The 21,272-nt window shown below is 37.2% G+C and overlaps 1 protein-coding gene across 2 annotated transcripts in view; it reads right to left on the reverse strand.

Moving 5' to 3' along the window:
* Positions 1-20,316, reverse strand: part of tox (thymocyte selection-associated high mobility group box) — a 39,340-nt gene extending 19,024 nt beyond the window's left edge. For both annotated transcript variants that reach the window (XM_086172650.1, XM_086172649.1), the window contains exons 1-4: positions 19,864-20,316; positions 10,683-10,751; positions 9,330-9,440; positions 4,376-4,654 (exon numbers count right to left, since the gene is read on the reverse strand). In XM_086172650.1, coding sequence (XP_086028776.1) covers positions 4,376-4,654; positions 9,330-9,440; positions 10,683-10,751; positions 19,864-19,968 — 564 coding nt within the window. In that variant the 5' untranslated portion in view covers positions 19,969-20,316. The remainder of the gene's footprint in view (positions 1-4,375; positions 4,655-9,329; positions 9,441-10,682; positions 10,752-19,863) is intronic.
* Between the last annotated feature and the right edge of the window lie 956 nt (positions 20,317-21,272).

The raw sequence follows: 21,272 nt of genomic DNA on the forward strand, positions 1-21,272 counted from the left end.
AAAAAAAAGATATATAAAAGGCACGTTCCTGCAAAGATTGAAACAAATCTCAAATTGTAAAAGTGTATAATTAAAATAATAAAAATAAAATAAATAAATCTTGCGAAACAGATGGAGCAATATATAATATAATAACCGTGTCATTAATAGTGTAATAACCACAATAAAGCGCCCAATCAGATTTCAATATAAACTAAATCCGCCTTATTTTAGCTTATATATAATAAAGAGTAATTAACATTAATTACAAGAATGCTTATTAACAATTAATATTGCTATAAAAAGTCTCGGCCATTTATTGCAATAAAGTTATTATCATCTTCACCATCACCTCAGATATAAACAATATTTAAAATGAATAAAACGGGGAGCTTTCAAGCACTTTATCGACGTTGACGTTATTAATGATTTATAACGGTAATTATTACGATTCATTATTTAATTCAATTACTTTGCGCGTAAATTTTTAATCGTCCATCGATCGTTTTTGGAGGAGGAGGAAGTCTTCATCCCGCTGATCATTTAAGACTCTCGACTTGAAAAGAGAATTTCAGCCCTCGATATTAACTGCAAGCACAGCTCTGCCAGTAACACACACACACACACACACACACACACACACACACTCACACACACACCAACTTGAATCTTTCTGCCCCTTCCTCCCCTGCAACCCCCCACCCCGATTAGGCTGAGCCAGACACGGTTGCTAGGCGACCGTAATTCACGGACTGGCAGTAAATGTATGTTAGTATGAGAATATAAAAGCAAAGTGGGGGAGAGAAAAGAGGGAGAAGGAGAGGCGCCGCTTCTGCAGGACGACAATACGAGAAGCAGGGATACAATACAATAAAATATAAAATGTGGAAGAAAAAAAAAGGGCAGAAAGTAAGGAGGATTAAAGGGAAACAGGGGATTGAATATAAAAGGATAAATCCAAAATAAGTTTAAATAAATGCAATAATATGAAATAAGTTAAAATAAAATGAAATGAAAAAAGGGGAAGATGAATTAGAAGCGGTAAAAAATACAAGATTCAATGAATGAAATAACATGAGTAGATTAATAGATTAAATAGATTAAATGAAATAAGAGAGAATTGTAGGAAAACAGGAGACTGAATTAAAAGGGATAAAATAAAATAAAATAAAATAAAATAAAATAAAATAAAATAAAATAAAATAAAATAAAATAAAATAAAATAAAACTGGAAAAATGTCTAATAACTAAGTTAGGATTAATGGGGAAACGGGATTGAATATAAAAGGATAAATCAAAATAAGTTTAAATAAATGCAATAATATGAAATAAGTTAAAATAAAATAAAATGAAAAAAGGGGAAGAAAATGTAGAGAATGTGAGAATGAATTAGAAGCGGTAAAAAATACAAGATTCAATGAATGAAATAACATGAGTAGATTAATAGATTAAATAGATTAAATTAAATAAGAGAGAATTGTAGGAAAACAGGAGACTGAATTAAAAGGGATAAAATAAAATAAAATAAAATAAAATAAAATAAATGGTAAAAATGTCAAATAAATAAGTCTAGATTAAAGGGAAACAGGGGATTGAAAATAAAAGGATAAATTAAAATATCTTTACATAAATGAAATAATATGAAATAAGTTAAAATAAAATGAAAAAAAATTAAAAATGGACAAGAAAATTTAGAAATGGATTGAATGATATAAGAGAGAATTAAAAGAAAACAGGAGACTGAATTAGAAGCGATAAAAAACGCCAGTTTAAATGAATGAAATAACATGAATAGATAAAGAGATTAAATAGATTAAATGAAATAAGAGAGATTTGAAGGAAAACAGGCGACTGAATTAAAAGTGATAAAATAAAATAAAATAAAACTGGAAAAATGTCTAATAACTAAGTTAGGATTAATGGGGAAACAGGGGATTGAATATTAAAGGATAAATTAAAATAAGTTTAAATAAATGAAATAACATGAAATTAGTTAAATTAAAATAAAATAAAAAAAAGGTGAAGAAAATGAAGAAATGGATTGAATGAAATAAGAGAGAATTAAAAGAAAACAGGAGAATGAATTAGAAGCGATAAAAAAATACAAATTTAAATGATTGAAATAACATTAAAATATGAATAGATTTATAGATTTTTTGATTAAATAGATTGAATGAAATAAGAGAGAATTAAATGAAAAAAAGAGTCTGAACTACAAGTGATAAAATAAAATAAAGGTGAAATAAAATAAGTTAGAATTAAAGCGAAAAAGTGGATTGAATATAAAAGGATAAATTCTGATAAGTTTAAATAAATGCAATAATATGAAATAAGTTAAAATAAAATAAAATGAAAAAAGGGGAAGAAAATGTAGAGAATGTGAGAATGAATTTGAAGCGATAAAAAATACAAGATTCAATGAATGAAATAACATGAGTAGATTAATAGATTAAATAGATTAAATGTAATAAGAGAGAATTTTGGGAAAACAGGAGACTGAATTAAAAGGGATAAAATAAAATAAATAAAATAAAATAAAATAAAATAAAATAAAATAAAATAAAATAAAATAAAATAAAATAAAATGTGGAAACATTTCTAATAAATAAAGTTAGGATTAATGGGGAAACAGGGGATTGAATATAAAAGGATAAATTAAAATAAGTTCAAATGTAGAAAATGTAGAAATGGATTGAATGAAATAAGAGAACATTAAAAGAAAACAGGAGACTGAATTAGAGGCGATAAAAAAATACAAGTTTAAATGAATGAAATTACATGAGTAGATTCATAGATTAAATGGATTGAGGAAAACAGGAGACTGAGTTTAAAGTGATAAATAAAATAAAATAAAATAAAATAAAATAAAATAAAATAAAATAAAATAAAATAAAATAAAATAAAATAAAATAAAATAAAATAAAACTGGAAAAATGTCTAATTACTAAGTTAGGATTAATGGGGAAACAGGGGATTGAATATAAAGGATAAGTTAATATAAGGTTAAATAAATGAAATAACATGAAATGAGTTAAAATAAAAAGTTAAAAGGTTAACATAAAATTGGACAAGAAAATGTAAAAATGAATTGAATGAAATGAGTTAAAATTTGAAAAGGATCAAATAAAATATGGAACACAGGAGGAGGCGTTAAAAGTGATAAAATGAAATAAAGACAAGAAAATGCAAAAATAGATTGAATGAAATGAGAGAATTGAAGGAAAACAGGAAATTGAATTATAAGTGATAAAATAAAATAAAATAAATGTGGATTAAAGGTTGAATAACATAAGTTAGGATTAAAGGGAAATAGAATTGAATCTAAAAGGATAAATTAAAATACGTTTAAATGAAAGAAATGACATGAAATGAGTTAAGTAAATTGTTAAAAGGTTAAAATAAAATATGGAATATAGGTTGAGGTGATACAATAAAAAAAAAAAGATAAAATGAAGTTAGATAAACAGGATATTAAATTAAAAGTGATAAGACAAAATACAATAAAATGTTAAAAAGATAGATCAAATAATAAATTAAAGAAATCAGGAGATAAAATTAAAAGAGATCCGGTAAAAAGGTGAACTAAAATAAGATAAAGCGAAAAGAAAACAGAAATTTAATTAAAGGGGAATATAATAAAACAAAATGAAACGAAATACCATAAAAAGCTAATAAATTTAGGTAAAATAAAACCAGATAAAATTAAAGGAAAATGTCAAGCGGCGCCCGCAGCTTGTGGGTTTCAATCCGCCACCCGATATATCGCTGATTCTTTTCAAATCTGAGGCGGTGACACAAACAGGAGGGCAAAAGATCACGAGCGGCGGCTGGGAAAGTTTCCCTCTTAGTCAAATAAGAATCTGAAATAAGAATAAGAAATCTGTCTCCCCCACAAGAACCCTGCTGAGGTGCAGCCCTAGCGTTAGCCTGAACTTCCACTTTCCTAGGAAAGCAAGACTTAAACCAGCGGCGGATTCGTCGGCGATTAAAAGCTAAATGGCCTTTTCTGGTGGTTTGGATTCTTTAAAAAAAAAGAAAAATTTCAAGCTCGAAGCCGGGAGTGGGTGGGGCTTCGGTTCAGCGACTCGTACTGCTAAAAAAAACTACAATTTAGCCATTTCATGGACTACAACGCCAGCATGAAGGCGTTGCTAGTTTGCGCTAAGCTAACTTGCATCCTCCGCCCCTAACAACCGTAGCCGGGACTGGGCAGAGCTTCAGTTTGAGCGTCTCTTACTGCTAAAAAAAACTACAATTTAGCCATTTCACGGACTCCAACGCCAGCATGAAGGCGTTGCTAGTTTGCGCTAAGCTAACTCCCATGCTCCGCCCCTAACAACCATAGCCAAAGTGCAAGGAAGAACTTTGAATGAGAAAACAAAAAACGTCCGCTCACCACGGAGAGGGTGCTGGTCATCGGCGGCCCCTCGGGGCTGAAAGCGCCGCCATCTTGGCTCAGCATGCCGCCGCCATCTTGGCTCATGGCGGGCAGAGTCATGCCCTGCAGCTGGTAGGGGTGGTGGGGCGCCGAGCCGGAGGGGGGGTCCAGGGCCGGGTAGGGCCCGGACGACGAGTCGTGGGGGAGATGCGGCGGCAGCATGTGGTCCGGAAGGGTCGGCGGCGTGATGGGCGGGATGTTGAAGTCCTCGTCGCTCAGACCGCCCATCGGGTACGACTGCAGGAGGAGGTTAGGATGAGGAGGGAAGGTTAGGATGAGGAGGGAAGGGTAGGATGAGGAGGGAAGGGTAGGATGAGGATAACATAAGATGGTAGTGGCCATTACACCCCCCCCTTCCTCCCTCTCCAAAAGCTAACCCGCTAATTATCGCTAACAATATTTTTTTGTAACTCGGTTCTTGCGGTTTTATTGTATTTTTTGCTGTATTTGAATCTTTTTGTGATGAAGTAGCCATATTCTAGTTGTCTGGGTCCTCCCTTCATATCTTCTCTTTGGTTTTCATCTAGACCTACGATACCAGCATCCGTCTACTAATATATTCACTCTTAGCTTGAACTTTGTTTAATTTTACGACATTTTTTACTGTTTTTTTTAGCCTACGAAGAAAAAAACAGTAGTCAAATTTAACTGCAATTCAGGGTCAGAAAGCAGTAAAAAATTTATAGTCGAATTAAACTGAAATTGAGGCTAAAAAAACAGTAAAAAAAAGAATATTGTCAAACAGCACTAAAATTCAGGTTAAAGAAAACATTAAAAAAATAAAGTCAAATGAAACTAAAATTCAGACGAAAAAAATAGTAAGAATATTGTTTGATTAAACTAAAATTCAGGGTAAAAAAAGCAGTAAAAAGATACAGTAAAATTAAACTAAAATTCAGAATTAGAAAAACAGTAAAAAAAAATTATGTCAAATGAAACTAAAGTTCAGGCTAAAAAACAGTAAAAATAGAGGAAGATAAAACTAAAATTCAGGCTGAAAAAAAGCAGTAAAAAATATAGTCAAACTAAAATTTGGGCTAAAAAGCAGTAATAAATGTGGTCAAATTAAACGAAAATACAGGCTGAAAAAAACAGTAAAGAATATGATTAAATTCAACTACATTTCACGGGGAAAAAGCAGTAAAAAACAATATAGTCAAATTGAACTAAAATTGAGGGTAAAAGAATTGTAAAAAAAAATCTAATTGAACTAAAATTCAGGGTAAAAAAACAGTGAAAAATATTTGCAAATGAAACTAAAATTCAGGCTAAAAAAAAACAATAAAAATAGAGTAAGACTAAACTAAAATTCAGGCTAAAAAAACAGTAAAAATATTGTCAAATGAAACTATAATTCAGGCCAAAAAAACAATAAAAATAGAGTAAGATTGAACTGAAATCCAGGCTAAAAAAAAAAAAAACAGAAAAAAATATTGTCAAATTAAACTAAAATTCAGGCTGATAGTGAGTATAACAAAATATATATTGACAAACTGGAGGAATAAGAAGCGTGGCTAACAGTTAGCAGGAGGTTGGTAAAGGTTTAAGGGTTTTTATATCTATAAACAACATCAAAATGATCACGTCTCCACGGAAATCCACTTTTTGTGAGCCGTCTTGGAACGTAACCGCGAGGGTCCACTGTAATCACAACAGGCCACATTCATCTTCATCTACCGGACCCATCACACACACACACACACACACACACACACACAGAGGCGGGTGTTTGTGTGTAAAAACACACGGGTGATAATCGGAGGGCCGAAGGAGGAGCGGCGGTGCAGATAATGAATTAGCCGAGGACAAACGAGGAGACGGGTGGAGGCGAGGAGGAGGCAGGACGAGTCGGAGAAGCTCCTCGCCGTCTAATCTGACAGAGGAGATCTTTTATGGACGCTGACAGGCTTTCTGCTCGGCCGGCCGGCCGCTCCTCCCTCGCTCGCTCTGAGTGACGGCCGGCGTCGTAATCCGAGGCGACCGGGCGTTCCCGCCGTTTTTTTAATTTATTTATTTTTTTGAACGATTTCCCCGCTTTTGTTTTGAAAAAGAGGGGGGAAGTGACGTCGCCGCGTTTGTTCCACCGCACGGGTCGCCCTTCGGTCGGTGATGGGGATGTTTACGGTTACCGTGGCGACGGGAGGGGGGGAGAGGAAGAGTCTGAAAACGTTGAATGGCGTCTATATGAGAAGGTGAATATTGCAGGTCAATATGAAGGAAAGGATGAATAGTTTAATGTCTCTTTATGATGCAGAAATGAGAGGGTGAATGTTGCATGTCTGTCTATATAACATGAATGAAAGGATGAATGTTGCATGTCTATAAAAATATGAAAGGATGAATGTTGCATGTTTATATAAAACATAAATGAAAGGATGAATGTTGCATGTCTATATAACATAAATGGAAGGATGAGTGGTTGCATGTCTTTCTATCTAACATATGTATGGAAGGATTAATCCTGCATGACTATATAACATTAATGAAAGGGTGAATGTTGCATGTCTATAAAAAATGAAAGGATGAATGTTGCATGTCTATATAACGTGAATGAAAGGGTGAATGTTACATGTCTCTCTGTATAAAAAAATGAAAGGATGAATGCTGCAAGATTATATAACATGAATGAAAGGGTGAATGTTGCATGTCTATAAAATATGAAAGGATGAATGTTGCATGTTTATATGAAACATAAATGAAAGGATGAATGTTGCATGTCTATATAACATGAATGAAAGGATGAATGTTGCATGTTTATCTAAAATGTATGAAAGGATTAATGCTGCATGACTATATAACATTAATGAAAGGGTGAATGTTGCATGTCTATAAAAAATGAAAGGATGAATGTTGCATGTCTCTCTATATAAAAAAATGAAAGGATGAATGCTACAAGATTATATAACATGAATGAAAGCATGAATGTTGCATGTCTTTCTATATAACATGAATGAAAGGATGAATGTTGCATGTTTATATAACATGAATGAAACGGTGAATGTTGCATGCATTTCTATATAATATGAATGAAAGAGTGAATGTTGCATATATTAACCCAATATGACATGAATTACAGAATGATAGGCTGTGTGTCTGCATGACGGAAAAGATGAATGGTTGCATGTCTTTCTATAAAACATGAATGAAAGGATGAATGTTGCATGTCTATATAACACGAACGAAAGGGTGAATGTTGCATGTCTTTCTATATAACATAATGAAAGGGTGAATGTTGCATGTCTTTCTATATAACATAAATGACAGGATGAATGTTGCAGGTCTTTCTATATAACATAATGAAAGGATGAATGTTGCATGTTTATGTAAAATGAATGAAAGGATGAATGTTGCATTTCTATATAACAAAATGAAAGGATGAATGTTGTATGTCCTTCTATATAACATAATGAAAGGATGAATGTTGCATGTTCATGTAAAATGAATGAAAGGATGAATGTTGCATTTCTTTCTATATTATATAAAGGAAAGGATGAATGTTGCATGTCTATATAACATGAATGAAAGGGTGAATGTTCCATGCCTTTCTATATAATATGAATGAAAGGGTGAATGTTGCATATATGAACCCAGAATGACATGAATGTGTGTGAATGTGTGTCTGTATATGAATGAAAGGATGAATGGTTGTGCGTCTCTATACATAAATATAACACGTGGACGAGAGGGTGACTGGTTAAATGTTTACATGACGCATAAATGAGAGGGAGAATTGTTGTAAAGCTCTACCCAATACGACGTGGATGAAAGGGTGAATAGATGTACGACTATAAGAACGAAAGGATGGATATTTAATATCTTTATATGGCATGAAAATGAAAGGGTGAACGGTTGTCCATCTCCCTTCTTCTCCTCTTCCCTCCATCACTTCTTCATGTCCTGCATAAAAAAACCCTGCCATTTAGCGCAGTACACCCCTGCGTACCAGAGACGTAGTCGAGATAAAGTCCCGTCACACACACACACACACACACACACACACACACTTCTGTCGACACTGCACCGAAAGGCAGTGTGACTCTCTGTGTAAAAACACCTATAAAATGGAAACGTGTACAAAAAAAAAAGTGGAAATCCCACGTCGCAGCAGACATCTTGGCATTTCTGTGTGTGTGTGTGTGTGTGTGTGTGTGTGTGTGACGAGCCTCTGATTGACACCTCTGTCGGTCCTATCATGCACGAGGACGAGAGAAAAACGGGGTGTTTTGGCGAAAAATGATGTGCAAGCGTGTTTGTAGGTGCTTACTCACCCCTATGTGTGTGTGTGAGTGTGTGTGTGTGTGTGTGTGAGACTATGGGAGTTTCCCCGCACCGTCGCCCACTCGCAGCCGCCGCTCGTTTTGAACACACCGCCCTACTTTGTGCGACGATGACGGGGCTTTTCTGTTTGTTTTTTTTCTCCTTCAAACCCCCGAAACCCCGCGGAGCCTAGAAGGGGGAAACCTGAGGTGATCTTCAGAGAGGCGACCTTCTCCGAAGCGTGTTGAGAAGAACCGGGGCGGCTGGACGGGACTCTTGGCTTTCAGCAAGAAGGTCCGCGTTTGGATTTCCCTTCATGTTCTCGCAGCATCTGCTTGGGCTTCCTCAGGGTTCTCCAGGTTCCTCCTCGTGCAGGAGGTTCACTGGAGACCCCGAGAGGGTGAACGGCCATGTTTCGGTCTTATGAGCGAGTGGGTCTGTAAGACGCGCTCTGATTGGTCCACCTTCCGACCAACGACAGCCAGGATTGGCCGGTGCACCCATGTGACCCGGAGTGACCCAGAACGAATGACTGAATTGAACACACAGGTGTAGAAATGTGACCTCATTAAACTCATTGGACTTCATCTCACTCCAGTTCGCTCGAGACCACGCGCGTGTGTGTGTGTGTGTAGGTGTGTGTGTGTGTGCTCACCCAAGGCATCCGGTGTGTGTCGACCATGTGGCCGTCCCTCCTCCAGTGCTGCGAGGCCGGGCCGTGGGGAGGCGCTTTGCCGAGCGTCTGGGGCGGCTGCGGCACGCGGAACTGCAAGAAGGTCAGAGGTCAACCAGAAGGACACACACACACACACACACACACACACACACACACATGCACATACACTATCTCACCCCCGCCCCTCTAGGTAATCTGCGATAAGGAAGTTTACCGCTAGCTGAAAGCCTTGCTCCGACATGAAAACACAGGTTAGCTCGGGCTGATAGCGGTTAGCGGCGATTTTACCGCCGCACACCTGGACGCCATCATCTAGGCTCCTCCCCCTCACCCGGCCGCCGCCGCCAATTGGGCTCGGAGGGGCGTGGGAAACTCAAACCCAAGTTATTTTTCTTTTTTATCCAACACCGTCCGCTTTTAAAAATGCACGGCTTTGTTTACCTTTAGCTCGTGACGCTAGCTGGCTAACGCTGGTGAAACTGCAGCGCGCGTACGCCGCGACGCTATGAATAAAACATCAAATCGCACAATGCTCTCTACATCGGGCCGTATGAATAATGCATCTCTGCGGGGGATTCCTGATTAACGTGGGGTTTTCGTTTGCCAGCGAGGTGCTAGCGAACACGCAGCGCCAAAAACACACACACACACACACAAAAAAAACTTTTTATAGCTTACATGCTAGTTACATTTTTCTGGATTTACAAATGGGGGAGGCTAATAAATCATTTAATCTCAGCGATTGTTTATTAATTCCTGGACCTTTTGAGCCACGGCTTTGTTTACTTTTAGCATGTGACGCTAGCCGGCTAACGCTGGCAAAACCACTCACACAGGACGATACCTCTGATAAAAAAAAAGTAAACAAACTTATAAATAACCCACAGATACACTGTTTATGCGCTATTATTATGGTATGTGTCCTCCCGTTGTCATGGCAACCAGCAGTCGAAAAACGCCTCCCCTGGACGCCCGTCTGCTCCCTCGGCGGCACTTCCTGGTCAGCTTTGATTGGTCGCTGCCGGTCACCGGGAGTGTCGAAATGAACCGAGGGACGGCGGATGTCTCGCCCGGACGCTTCGGATTTCATTCGTTCATTCATTCATCCATTCATCCGTTAGCTATAGCGCTTAGCCTGCACTCTGGGGATATAGAGTCATACAAACATTCACCCTGTCATTCACACATATATGGAGGCAACCAGACACTCACTCATTCATTTATATAAAGATATTAGTTCTCTAGTATGGACATGCAACCATAGTAACAGGACACACACACACACACACACACACACACACACACAGGGTAGCACGCAAGGGAGAGACTCACCTGATTGGCTGAAACGAAGTCAAGGCCCGTCTCCTGCATGCTCAGGAACATGGCGTCTCCTCCTTCCAGCTGGAGGAAACAGGGGAAGAGTGGCAACGACGTCAGCGGCCGTCAAACACACACACACACACGCACACACACACACACACACATGCACGCACACACACCTGCAGGGCTAGGACAACACACACAGGTGTCACACTTATACATGAATTTATTTACAAGGGATTTTATTTCAATTATTTTACCTTCTTTTTTGATTTCATTTTTACGTTTTACATGTTATTTCTCTATTTAGAATTTTTATTTAAATTTATTTATTTTAAAAACTCACCCCTAAGGCTCCCTGGTTTTATTAAAAAAAAAAAAAAAACATGAAGCTGGACCGCAGAATTAAATGTTCAAATCCCCCCCCCCCACCCTTATTTTGCAGTTATTGTCCTGATTGTTAAACAGAAACACGTTGGAGATTGTTTGAACAGGTGGGCACACACACACACACACACACACACACACACACACACACACACGTGCACGGAGACAGGTGGACGGACAGGTGTAAGTGCCCCATCCATTCACCAGCTGTTGGGTTTTATGCAAAAGAGGTGTTGGTTTACAGACTCAACAAAAAAAAAAAAAAAAAAAAAAAAAAAGAAAGAAGAAGAAGAACATTGTCACGATGAGCCAAACACACACACACACACACACACACACACCTGGAGGAAAATAAACAAATAAATAAAATGTCAAGAGTGCTTTACAGGAATGGCGTATGTGATGATGGAGAACCGGCCGAGGAGAATGGAGGCAAATAAAAGATCAGGGTTGAGTCAGCGGACAGTCAGACCGCGAGGGGAAGATCGAGCGGCCGGAGAGGAACCGAAACGGGAAACGCACTGGTTGCCGTCGACGACGGGGTCGCCAACAAGTGTCAAACCAGTGAGAGACACAACCTGGAAAAGAGGCAATTTTTTTAAATTATTTTTACTATATTTTGTGTTATTATTCGACTTATATTTCCACTATAAATATGTTTGTTATAATTCATTTAAAAAAAAAAAAAAAAACAGCAAAATATCACGGATGGCTTTATGAAATTTCTTTTTTTATTATTATTTTTTTTTTTTATTATTTTATTTTATTTTCCCGCAACAACGTGAGCCGAGCCCCGAGGTTCCTGCCGTCCAATGGAGTAACCGTTCTCAAAATGACTCCTTCTTCTTCTTCTGCTCTCTGAGTGTGTGTGTGTGTGTGTGTGTGTGTGTGTGTGTGTGTGTGTGTGTGTTTGAAACCTTACAGTGAAGGAACTAAAAAGGATGTCAAGGTTTGTAGTCAGACCAAATTACCCTCTTTCTCTCTCTCCTTTTTTTTTTTTTTTTTTTGCTCTCATCTATGCAGCTCCTTCTCCTCTTCTGCATGTGTGTGCGTCCGTGCACGTGCACGTGCACAAGTGTGTGTGTGTGTTTGTGTGGGAAAGCAAAGGTTTGAATAACAAGCAGCCAGCTAAGTGGGTCAGGGTCGGAGGAAGGGGGGAGAGAGAGGGAGAGAGAGAGACTATTAGGATGACAGACAAGGACAAAGGGAAAAAAAAAAAGAAAGAGGGAGAAATTCAGAGTACAGAGGGAAAAAAGGAGGGGGGGAAGAAGAGGGAGGGAGATAAAGAGCGAGAGGTTTGGAGAAATGAAAGGTGGAGCTGATGAAGGGGATGGAGGCAGAGATGGAGGAATTCACAATGAGGTGATGAAGAAAAATCACTCTTGAACTTAACTGGAGTGTGTGTGTGTGTATATATATATATATATATGTATGTGTGTGTGTAGGTGTGTGTGTGTGTGAAAGGATGACAGATACCGAGGGATGAAAAAAAAATGAAAATGTCAAATCTGATAAGTTTTCAACCGGCGCTACAGCACTGGAAGTGCCTGTAATTACACGGTAATAAAAGTGGCGGCCGTCACTCGACGGACGGGCTATTAAAAGATAGGTTCATCTATAATTAAATGATGTATATATTCGTAATTTTTTCATAAAAGATGGAGGTAAGAATTAATAAATTGACCCGAATAGTTAATAGGTTCTGATCCAAGTGAATTGACTTTAAATTATACAAAAAAAAAAAAAGAAAATGCTAAACCGGCATAGAATTATCCAAAGTATTCTCCAAAAAGAATAAAATAGAATAAAATAAAATAAAGCAAAATGATATTAAATGTCATTTAGTTAAATGAAACATCAAAATAAATAAATGTAATTACATTAAATGTAATGAAAAGAAATTAAAATAAAATAAATATAAAAACAAAACTACATTAAATGTAATTACATGAAATTAAATGAAAATAAAATAAAATAAAATAAAATAAACACAAAAACAAAATTAAAATAAATGTAATTACATTAAATTAAATGAGGTCAATGAAAATAAAATAAATATAAAAACAAAATTAAATTAAATGTCATTACATCAAATTAAATGAAACTGAAATAAAATAACAATAAAAACTAAATTAAATTAAATGTGAGTAAATTAAATTGAATGAAAGATCAAAATAAAAACACCAAAATGAAATCAAATGTAAGTGAATCAAATTAAATAAAAGATCAAAATAAAAACACCAAAATTAAATTAAATATAATTAAATTAAATTTAATCAAATATCAAAATAAAAAACAAATTAAATTAAATATTACTAAATTAAATCAAATAAAAATCAAAATGAAAACAAATAAAATAAGATAACTTAAAATAACACTGAAAAATAGACAAATAAAAACATATAAGAAATATAATCGAATGTAAATATATTTTACGTGTCCACCCCAGCAGCTGAAAGTAGTCGGCTGCTCTGAAACATCCGGTCGACTCTAAACAGCATAAATGCATGAATATAAATCACATTTACAGGGTGTGTGTGCGTGCATTGCATGTGTGTGCATGCATGTGCACGTGTATGTGTGTGTGTGTGTGTGTGTGTGTGTGCACGAGAGAGAGAGAGAGAGAGATATTCACACAGCTGTGACAGGTCAACTTGACACTTGTTTATCTCTCTTATCGCCATGGCACCGACATAAACCGGGGTCTACATGCCCGGCTGTGTTCGCTCAGCGCCGGTCCGACGGGAGCTTTTTCCCCAGAGTTCGTCCCGCCGGCCGGAGCGGCGGCCGGCAAGACTCTCCTCCAAGGTCGCCGACCCGATTCGACATGCCGTCGCCCGTCTGACCTTTAGCCGTATAATTCAAGTAATGAGAGGGTTTACATTAAGTCTCTTGTCGCGCTTCATCCCCTCGAACCAGCTGGCTCACTCGCTTTTGGATCCTTTCTGGATTAATTGGAGGCAAAATATATTGAATTTTCAGAGCAAATGTCCTATTTACATGTTTGTCGATTTCTTATTTACTAATTATTATTTATCTATTTGCTTGCTTATTTTTTCTAACTATTTATTTTTCTATTCATTTTTATTCACTTATTTATCCATCTATTTTTCTAACTATTTATTTTTCTATTTATTTTTATTCACTTATTTATCCATCTCGTTTTCTAACTACTTATTTTTCTATTCATTTTTATTCACTTATTTATTCATCTATTTTTCCAACTATTTATTTTTCTATTTATTTTTATTCACTTATTTATCCATCTATTTTTCTAACTATTTATTTTTCTATTTATTTTTATTCACTTATTTATCCATCTCGTTTTCTAACTATTCATTTTTCTATTCATTTTTATTCACTTATTTATCCATCTATTTTTCTAACTATTTATTTTTGTATCCATCTATTTATTCATGTATCCATCTATTCATTTTTTCTATTCACTTAATTTACTTACGTACTTATCCTTCTATATTTCTATTTATTTAATTTCTACTTACATTATTTTACAACTAATTCATTACTTTTGCTTGTTTTTCAATCTGTCTATTATTAATTTATTTACATACCAATTCATTTCTTTGTTTCTATTAATTTATTCCCACACCTATTTATTATTTTTCTTTATTCTTTCCTTTATTTATCACTGGATTATTATATTTATCCGTCATATTTTGTACATTTATTTGTTAATTTACTTTTTTCATCATTATTATTATTATTTATATATTATCTATTCTTTTTTAAACTCATCAGTTTCATTATTTTTGCAATCGATCTATTCATTGTTTTTTACATGCTTATATTTATTTTTGCCTTTTTACTTATTTATAACTCTACTTTTTATTTCTCTAACTACTTATTTTTCAATTCATTTATTTACTTAGCCATCTATTTATTAACTATTTAGTTTTGTTTCATTATATATCATTTATATATTATGATATTTATTTGTTTGCTTATTTGTTATTAAAATCACTTTATTTACTTATTTATCTCTCCATTCACCTCTTATTTTTTTCCTCTTTTTTAATCGGTCCATTTTCAATTCCTCTTGAATCCGCAGAATTAAAAGCGGGCGCTCTGATTGGCTCCCGGGGGCCGCTCGCGACGCGGCATAATATTTCCCAAAAATAAAAAAGTCGAGAACAGTTTTTTTTTTTTTACAGTGATTTTCATCGCCACGGTTACCAGAATCATCCAAATAATGGATATTAAAGCGTCACCTTCAGCTTTTTCTTAATGCAATTTAACCCTATTACAAACACGCATTAGCCTGTAGCATTTCAGAACCTCATCCACCTGTAGGCATCACCTTCAGGGCGGGGTGGCGGCGTTGGGGGGGGGATTGTGGGGGGGTTAATATCGCCGCAGATTGTGGGCGGCGCCCGCCGTGCCCTCGCCGCCCGCCGCTCCCTCCGCTGGTGTCATGATAAATGCGCTCCACATGACTTGGCGGCGTTAGCGTACTGTATAGCTGGCGAGTCGCCACTGCATCAATGAGCTAATCCGCTCCGCTGAGACAACCGTCACACACACACACACACACACACACACACTCCAAGCAACCCGCGGCAGTATTACCGCGGCTGTCAGTCAGCGTTTTGTCACACACATTTTTAAAATAATAAACTGTGATAATCTGTGACGCGTGAGGACGTGAACCGCGCCGCCGTTCCTTTTTAGCCCGAAATGCCCCGGATCATTTTTTTTTTTTTTTTTTTTTTTATTCCCCGTTCAAACGCGACGTTTTTTTCCGCAAAGGTCAAATTGGCGGGGTCACCTTCGAAAAGGAAGAAGACGCTTAATATCTCCACACACACACACACACACACATACACAGGATATCGCTACTGTAGCTAAGGTGTGTTCGGGCGCGGCTGAGAGCGTTTTAATTGGTTGATTTGTGTGGGGTGCGGGGGTGTTTTGGGGGCGGCGTTGGGGTGTATCGGGCGACGAGGGACCCCTGGTTGGTGGAGAGGTGCCAGTTGGAACAGATGGGCGGAGAAGGAGCGCTGCCAGCAGAGACTAATTATCAGCTTTTCATTTCCAAAACAAACATATTGCAATCAAATCACATATTGCAATCATCGCAGCATTGTTCTGTGTGTGTGTGTGTGTGTGTGTGTGTGGGGGGGGGGGGGGTATTAGCGTACATTTGGATAGGTGTCGCGTAGTTAGGAGTTGTTCCTCTCCGACGAGCACCTTCGGTATTCGCGTGTGTGTGTGTGTGTGTGTGTGTGTTCACGCCGTCCCGACTGGAGCGCTAATTGCCGGCGGTGGACGGAAACACTTCCCCGAGGTGTGAACCGGCGCTCCCGCTGACCCCGGCCTTCTGCCGCCGCTGAAACTTCTCCCTAGCCGGAGGAGCGGCGTTCCTGAGTGATCTACCTGGCGTCACCACGGCAACGGAGACCCTGATACGTCAATCGGACCCCCGGCAGGAGATAATGAAAGGATTAACATGCAACGGAGAGCCCTCATTGGCCAGAAATGATCTATAAATTATATATGAATGAGTGAATGAGAGGATGAACATTTATATGAAATAAACGAAAGAGCGAATGTTTGCATCCCTTTATGCGGCATATGAAAGGGTGAATTACAATACTAGACGAGTATTTCACCATCAGATGACCAAACTAAATATATCACAACAATATCCCTTTCAACTTAGGTTTTCACTTAATTTATTGCCTGTTTGTATATTGTACAGTTATTTTATTTTCTATTTGTATATTTTATATATTTTTTAGATATATTTTATTGCCTATTTGTATATCTTATATATATTTTATATATTTTTTATTTGTATATTTTATATATATTTTTAATATATTTTATTGCCTATTTGTGTATTTTATATATTTTTTTATATATTTTATTGCCTTTTTTTATATTTTATATATATTTTATATATTTTTTATTTGTATATTTTATATATTTTTTATATTTTATTGCCTATTTTATATATATTTTATATATATTTTATTTGTACATTTTATACATTTTTTTTAATATATTTTATTGCCTATTTGTGTATTTAATATATTTTTTCATATATTTTATTGCCTATTTTTTTATATTTCATATTTATTTTATATATATTTTATTTGTATTTTTTATACATATTGTCTATTTGTAGTTTTATATTTGTATTGTCTTCCCAGGACTACAGATGGAAATTAGCTATCAGCTACAATCTGGTACAAACATCTCTGCCTCTGTGCTTAATGTAATTGTACACTGTCCTAATAAACTTTAAAAAAAAAAAAAAAAATGTTGTGTTCCCGTATAAATGAAAGAGTGAACGGTTGCATGTTTACAAATGAGACGATGAATTGTTGAATATCTTTATGACGCGCAGACGAGAGGGCGAATCCTGCATAAAACGCGCAAATGAACGCCTGAATAGTCGCGTCCTCGTACGACGTGCGAATGCTTGCACGTCTATACACGACGGATGAACGGGTGAATGGTTGTGTGTCGTACAAATTTGAGGATGAGCGGTTTAATATTTTAATATCGCTATATGACGTGCAGATGAGAGGGTGAATCCTGCAGAAAACGCGCAAATGACGTACGACGCGTGACTGCTATGTATGAATGAGTGAACTCTCGCCGCTTTAGGCTCCGCCCCCTCCGTCACCGCTAACGAACGAACGCTATCGGAGCCGCTAAGCGCACGGGAAGTCCAAGGACGCCGTACGATCGATGGCGCAGGGCGGGGCTAGCGGCCGAGCTAATAACCCCATCGCTAAAGAAATCCTAATCGTGTAGCTTCCCCCCCTTTTTCTCCATTTTTTTTTTTTTTTCACCCTCCCTTCATTTTTATTCTCCTACTTTCCTGGTTCTCTTTCCCTCCTTCCCCCCCGTCTTCTCTCCGTTTCCCCACCGCGCGGTAATATGATCTGCTCTATCAGGCCGACAGAGCCATGAATCAAAAGACACACAGAGAGAAATATAGTACAAACCTCAGTGGCCCCACCCCCACTGTGCACACTGCCTCACACACACACACACACACACACTTGTGCACACATATACACACTCATCTACAACATCCCTACCCCCAACAACTCACTCTCTCTTCTTTCTCTCACTCTTCTCTCCTTCCCTACCCCCAACAACTCTCTCTCTTTCTCTTTTTCCTTCCCTACCCCCAACAACTCTTCCCTCTCTCTTTTCTCTTTCTCCGTTTTTCTCTCTCTCTTTCTCTTTTTCCTTCCCTTCCCCCGACCGCAGAGCTCTCCTCCATCTCCGACAATTTATAAAAAAAAAAATTAAATCCCGATTCGGGATGATTCAGGTTAACATCTTGAGGTCAAAGGTCGGAGGAGGAAGCGGCTAGCTGGCGCTTAGCGTCACCGATTTCTTGTTTTTGTGCAAAGCATTGTGGGCCGCGGAGGCCGGCGTCCCCCCGAAACCAGCTAATGGACGCGTAAGTGGTTACACATGTAAGGGAACGACAGCGACACACACACACACACACACACTCTACTTAGATACATACACATGTGAATTTCAGCTAGGATTGTCATTTTAAAGAATTTAACTTTTTTTTTTTTTTTTTTTTTGCAGCCGGTTCCAGACCTTTACCTGTCACTTTTTTTTTTTTTTTTTTTTTTTGTTTCCGTGACGCCAACCTGGCCAAAAAAAAAAAAAAAAAAAAAAAAAACGCCCCGGCCTCGGCTTCTCAAACAGCAGGCGCGATAAAAGATTAATGATACACAGCAGCAGCGCAGGAGTTTATTACATAGGTATTACACAAATCTGATTATTCTTCCTCTTTTTTTTTTAAATATAATAAAAATAAAAATAAAACGCTTAATATGGGTGTGCATGAAACACATTAGCGAAAAAAAAAATGTTTTTCTACATATTTCTAATGGGTTCCTAAATGGGAACGGACGATAAATTCAACATGACGCCCGGAAACCCTGATGGTTTTTGTTTTTTTTTTTGGTTTGTTTAATAATTTTTAAAGAGAAAAAAAAAGTATATTTAAAATATGCTTGATTATGTAGTAATGAGACGGAGGGTTAATAATCTGTTGTGAGCTCTGCTAGCAGGGCCCATCAGTTACACCCAATTATGTCATTATGTAATTCATCACTGTCAAAGCAGCCGGGGGTCGGAGGGAGTCACTCAAACACACACCTTTTCTCCAAGACGTGGACCGATAGACGCTTAGATGGACGGAAAGATTGATAGATGGACGGATTGATACCTTCCACTTCTATGGTTCTGGTCTAACCCTGACCTTTGACCTTTCTCATTCTCTATGAGGCTCAGAGAAAACAAGATCATCCTTCCCTTGGATACAATTAAACCCCAGCACCAAAAAAAAACAAAAAAAAAAAACACAAAATATAACAAATGAGTCTTTTAAAAAAATAAACAAATAAGATTAAATTTTTTTTTTTTTTTTTTTTTTTTTTAAATATATGAGCTGTATTTTAAAAAAAAATTGTAGTTGAGCTTAAAATACACTTTTTATCACCGGGAACTTTCCGTCCTGTCAGTCATGTCGGACTGAGGTGTGTATGCACACGCGCGCATTTGTGTGTGTGTGTGTATAACAGTGTAATTACCTCCAGGAGCCGCCTTAATTAACTCCGGCCCAATAAAGCAATTCATTAGTACTTAATTGGCAGGGTAAAGAAAGACGAATAAAAGGGGGAGTTAATCGAAGGGGGGGGGGGGGGCACAAAGGTGACTTTCATGGACAAACAATAGGAAACACAAGAAGATCCTCCACCTCCACCTTCCTCCACCTCCTCCTCCTCCTTCTTCTTCTTACCTTGCTGCTCCCGAAGGCCGGGTCTGGGTAGGAGAGCTGCCCCAGCCTGGGGTGCTCCGAGGCGGCCAGCGGCTGAGGGGGAGGCGGGTAAACTGTAACATCCATGGCTGGAGATACATCCACTTCTACCCTGCAGATGTCCAACACCTCCTCCTTCTCCTCTCCACGCGTGTCGGTGGAAAAGCAACCCCCGCTGTTGTCCACGTAAAGTTGGGGGAGTCCAGGAGCGACCACACGGGGACAAGTCCAGCAGCTACACACACACACACACACACACACACACACACAAGGTCTTCTCCTTTTTTTTTTTTTTTTTCTTTTTCTCCAAAAGTGATGAAGGACTCTGGAGAGTCAGGTGAAGTTCTGGTTGGATGCTCTCACATCCATGATGAAGAAGAAGAAGAAGATAAAGGAGAAGAAGGTAAAAAAAAAAAAAAAAAAAAAAAAAACTTCCCGCAAGATCCTCCGACCGGACGCGCTGCAGAACTGAACTTTTTTTTTTTTTTTTTTTTTTTTTTTAAATAGAGAAGGGGGTTCCGTTCCCGGTACCGTGTGAGCCGCTCGGACCCCAGCTGGGTGTCCGATCCGCGTCCCGGTGCTCCGCCGCCGCCGCCGCTGCTCGGTGCTCTGGTACCTTGCGGACCAGTCATACAAAGAGCTCCTTTGTCAAGCTAGCAGGTGCGAGCGAGGGGAAGGAGGGGGAGAAACCGGAAGCGGAAGTCGCTGCATCCGGTTTTGACAAAATAAAAGCACGGAGGTGCAAACGGGTGAAACAAATACATTTGTTTATTAAAAAAAAAAAAAAACCAAAAGACTAATTTATGGTTGTGAATACCACCGCCCCGATTTTTAATGGCAAGAGTGTTGTTTTTTTTTTTGTAATATCTGTCTGACCAAATTTATTCCAGCACTTATTTATTATTTTTCTTTAGACTTTCATTTATTTATCAATGGATTTTCATAGTTATTTGTCTGTATTTTCAATTTACTTTTTTCATTATTATTTATAATAATCTATTCGTTTTTATATTCATCAGTTTCATTATTTTTGCAATCAGTCTATTCATTATTTTTTTACATACCTATATTTATTTTTGCCTTTTTATTATTTCTTTTATTCTTTCATTTATTTATCAATTGATTTTTATAGTTATTTGTCCTTTTATTTAATTTACTTTTTTCATTATTATTTATAATAATCTATTCGTTTTTATATTCATCAGTTTCATTATTTTTGCTGTCAATCTATTCATTATTTTTTTACATACCTATATTTATTTTTGCCCATTTATTATTTTTCTTTATTCTTTCATTTATTTATCGGTGGATTTTTATAGTTATTTGTCATATTTTTCATATGTATTTCTTAATTTACTTTTTTCATTATTATTAAGAATAATCTATTCATT

The sequence above is a fragment of the Fistularia commersonii genome, chromosome 25 (assembly GCF_037954325.1).
Source record: "Fistularia commersonii isolate RoL2024-O1a breed Wild chromosome 25, RoL_Fcom_v1.0, whole genome shotgun sequence".
In the NCBI taxonomy this organism is placed as follows: Eukaryota; Metazoa; Chordata; class Actinopteri; order Syngnathiformes; family Fistulariidae; genus Fistularia; species Fistularia commersonii.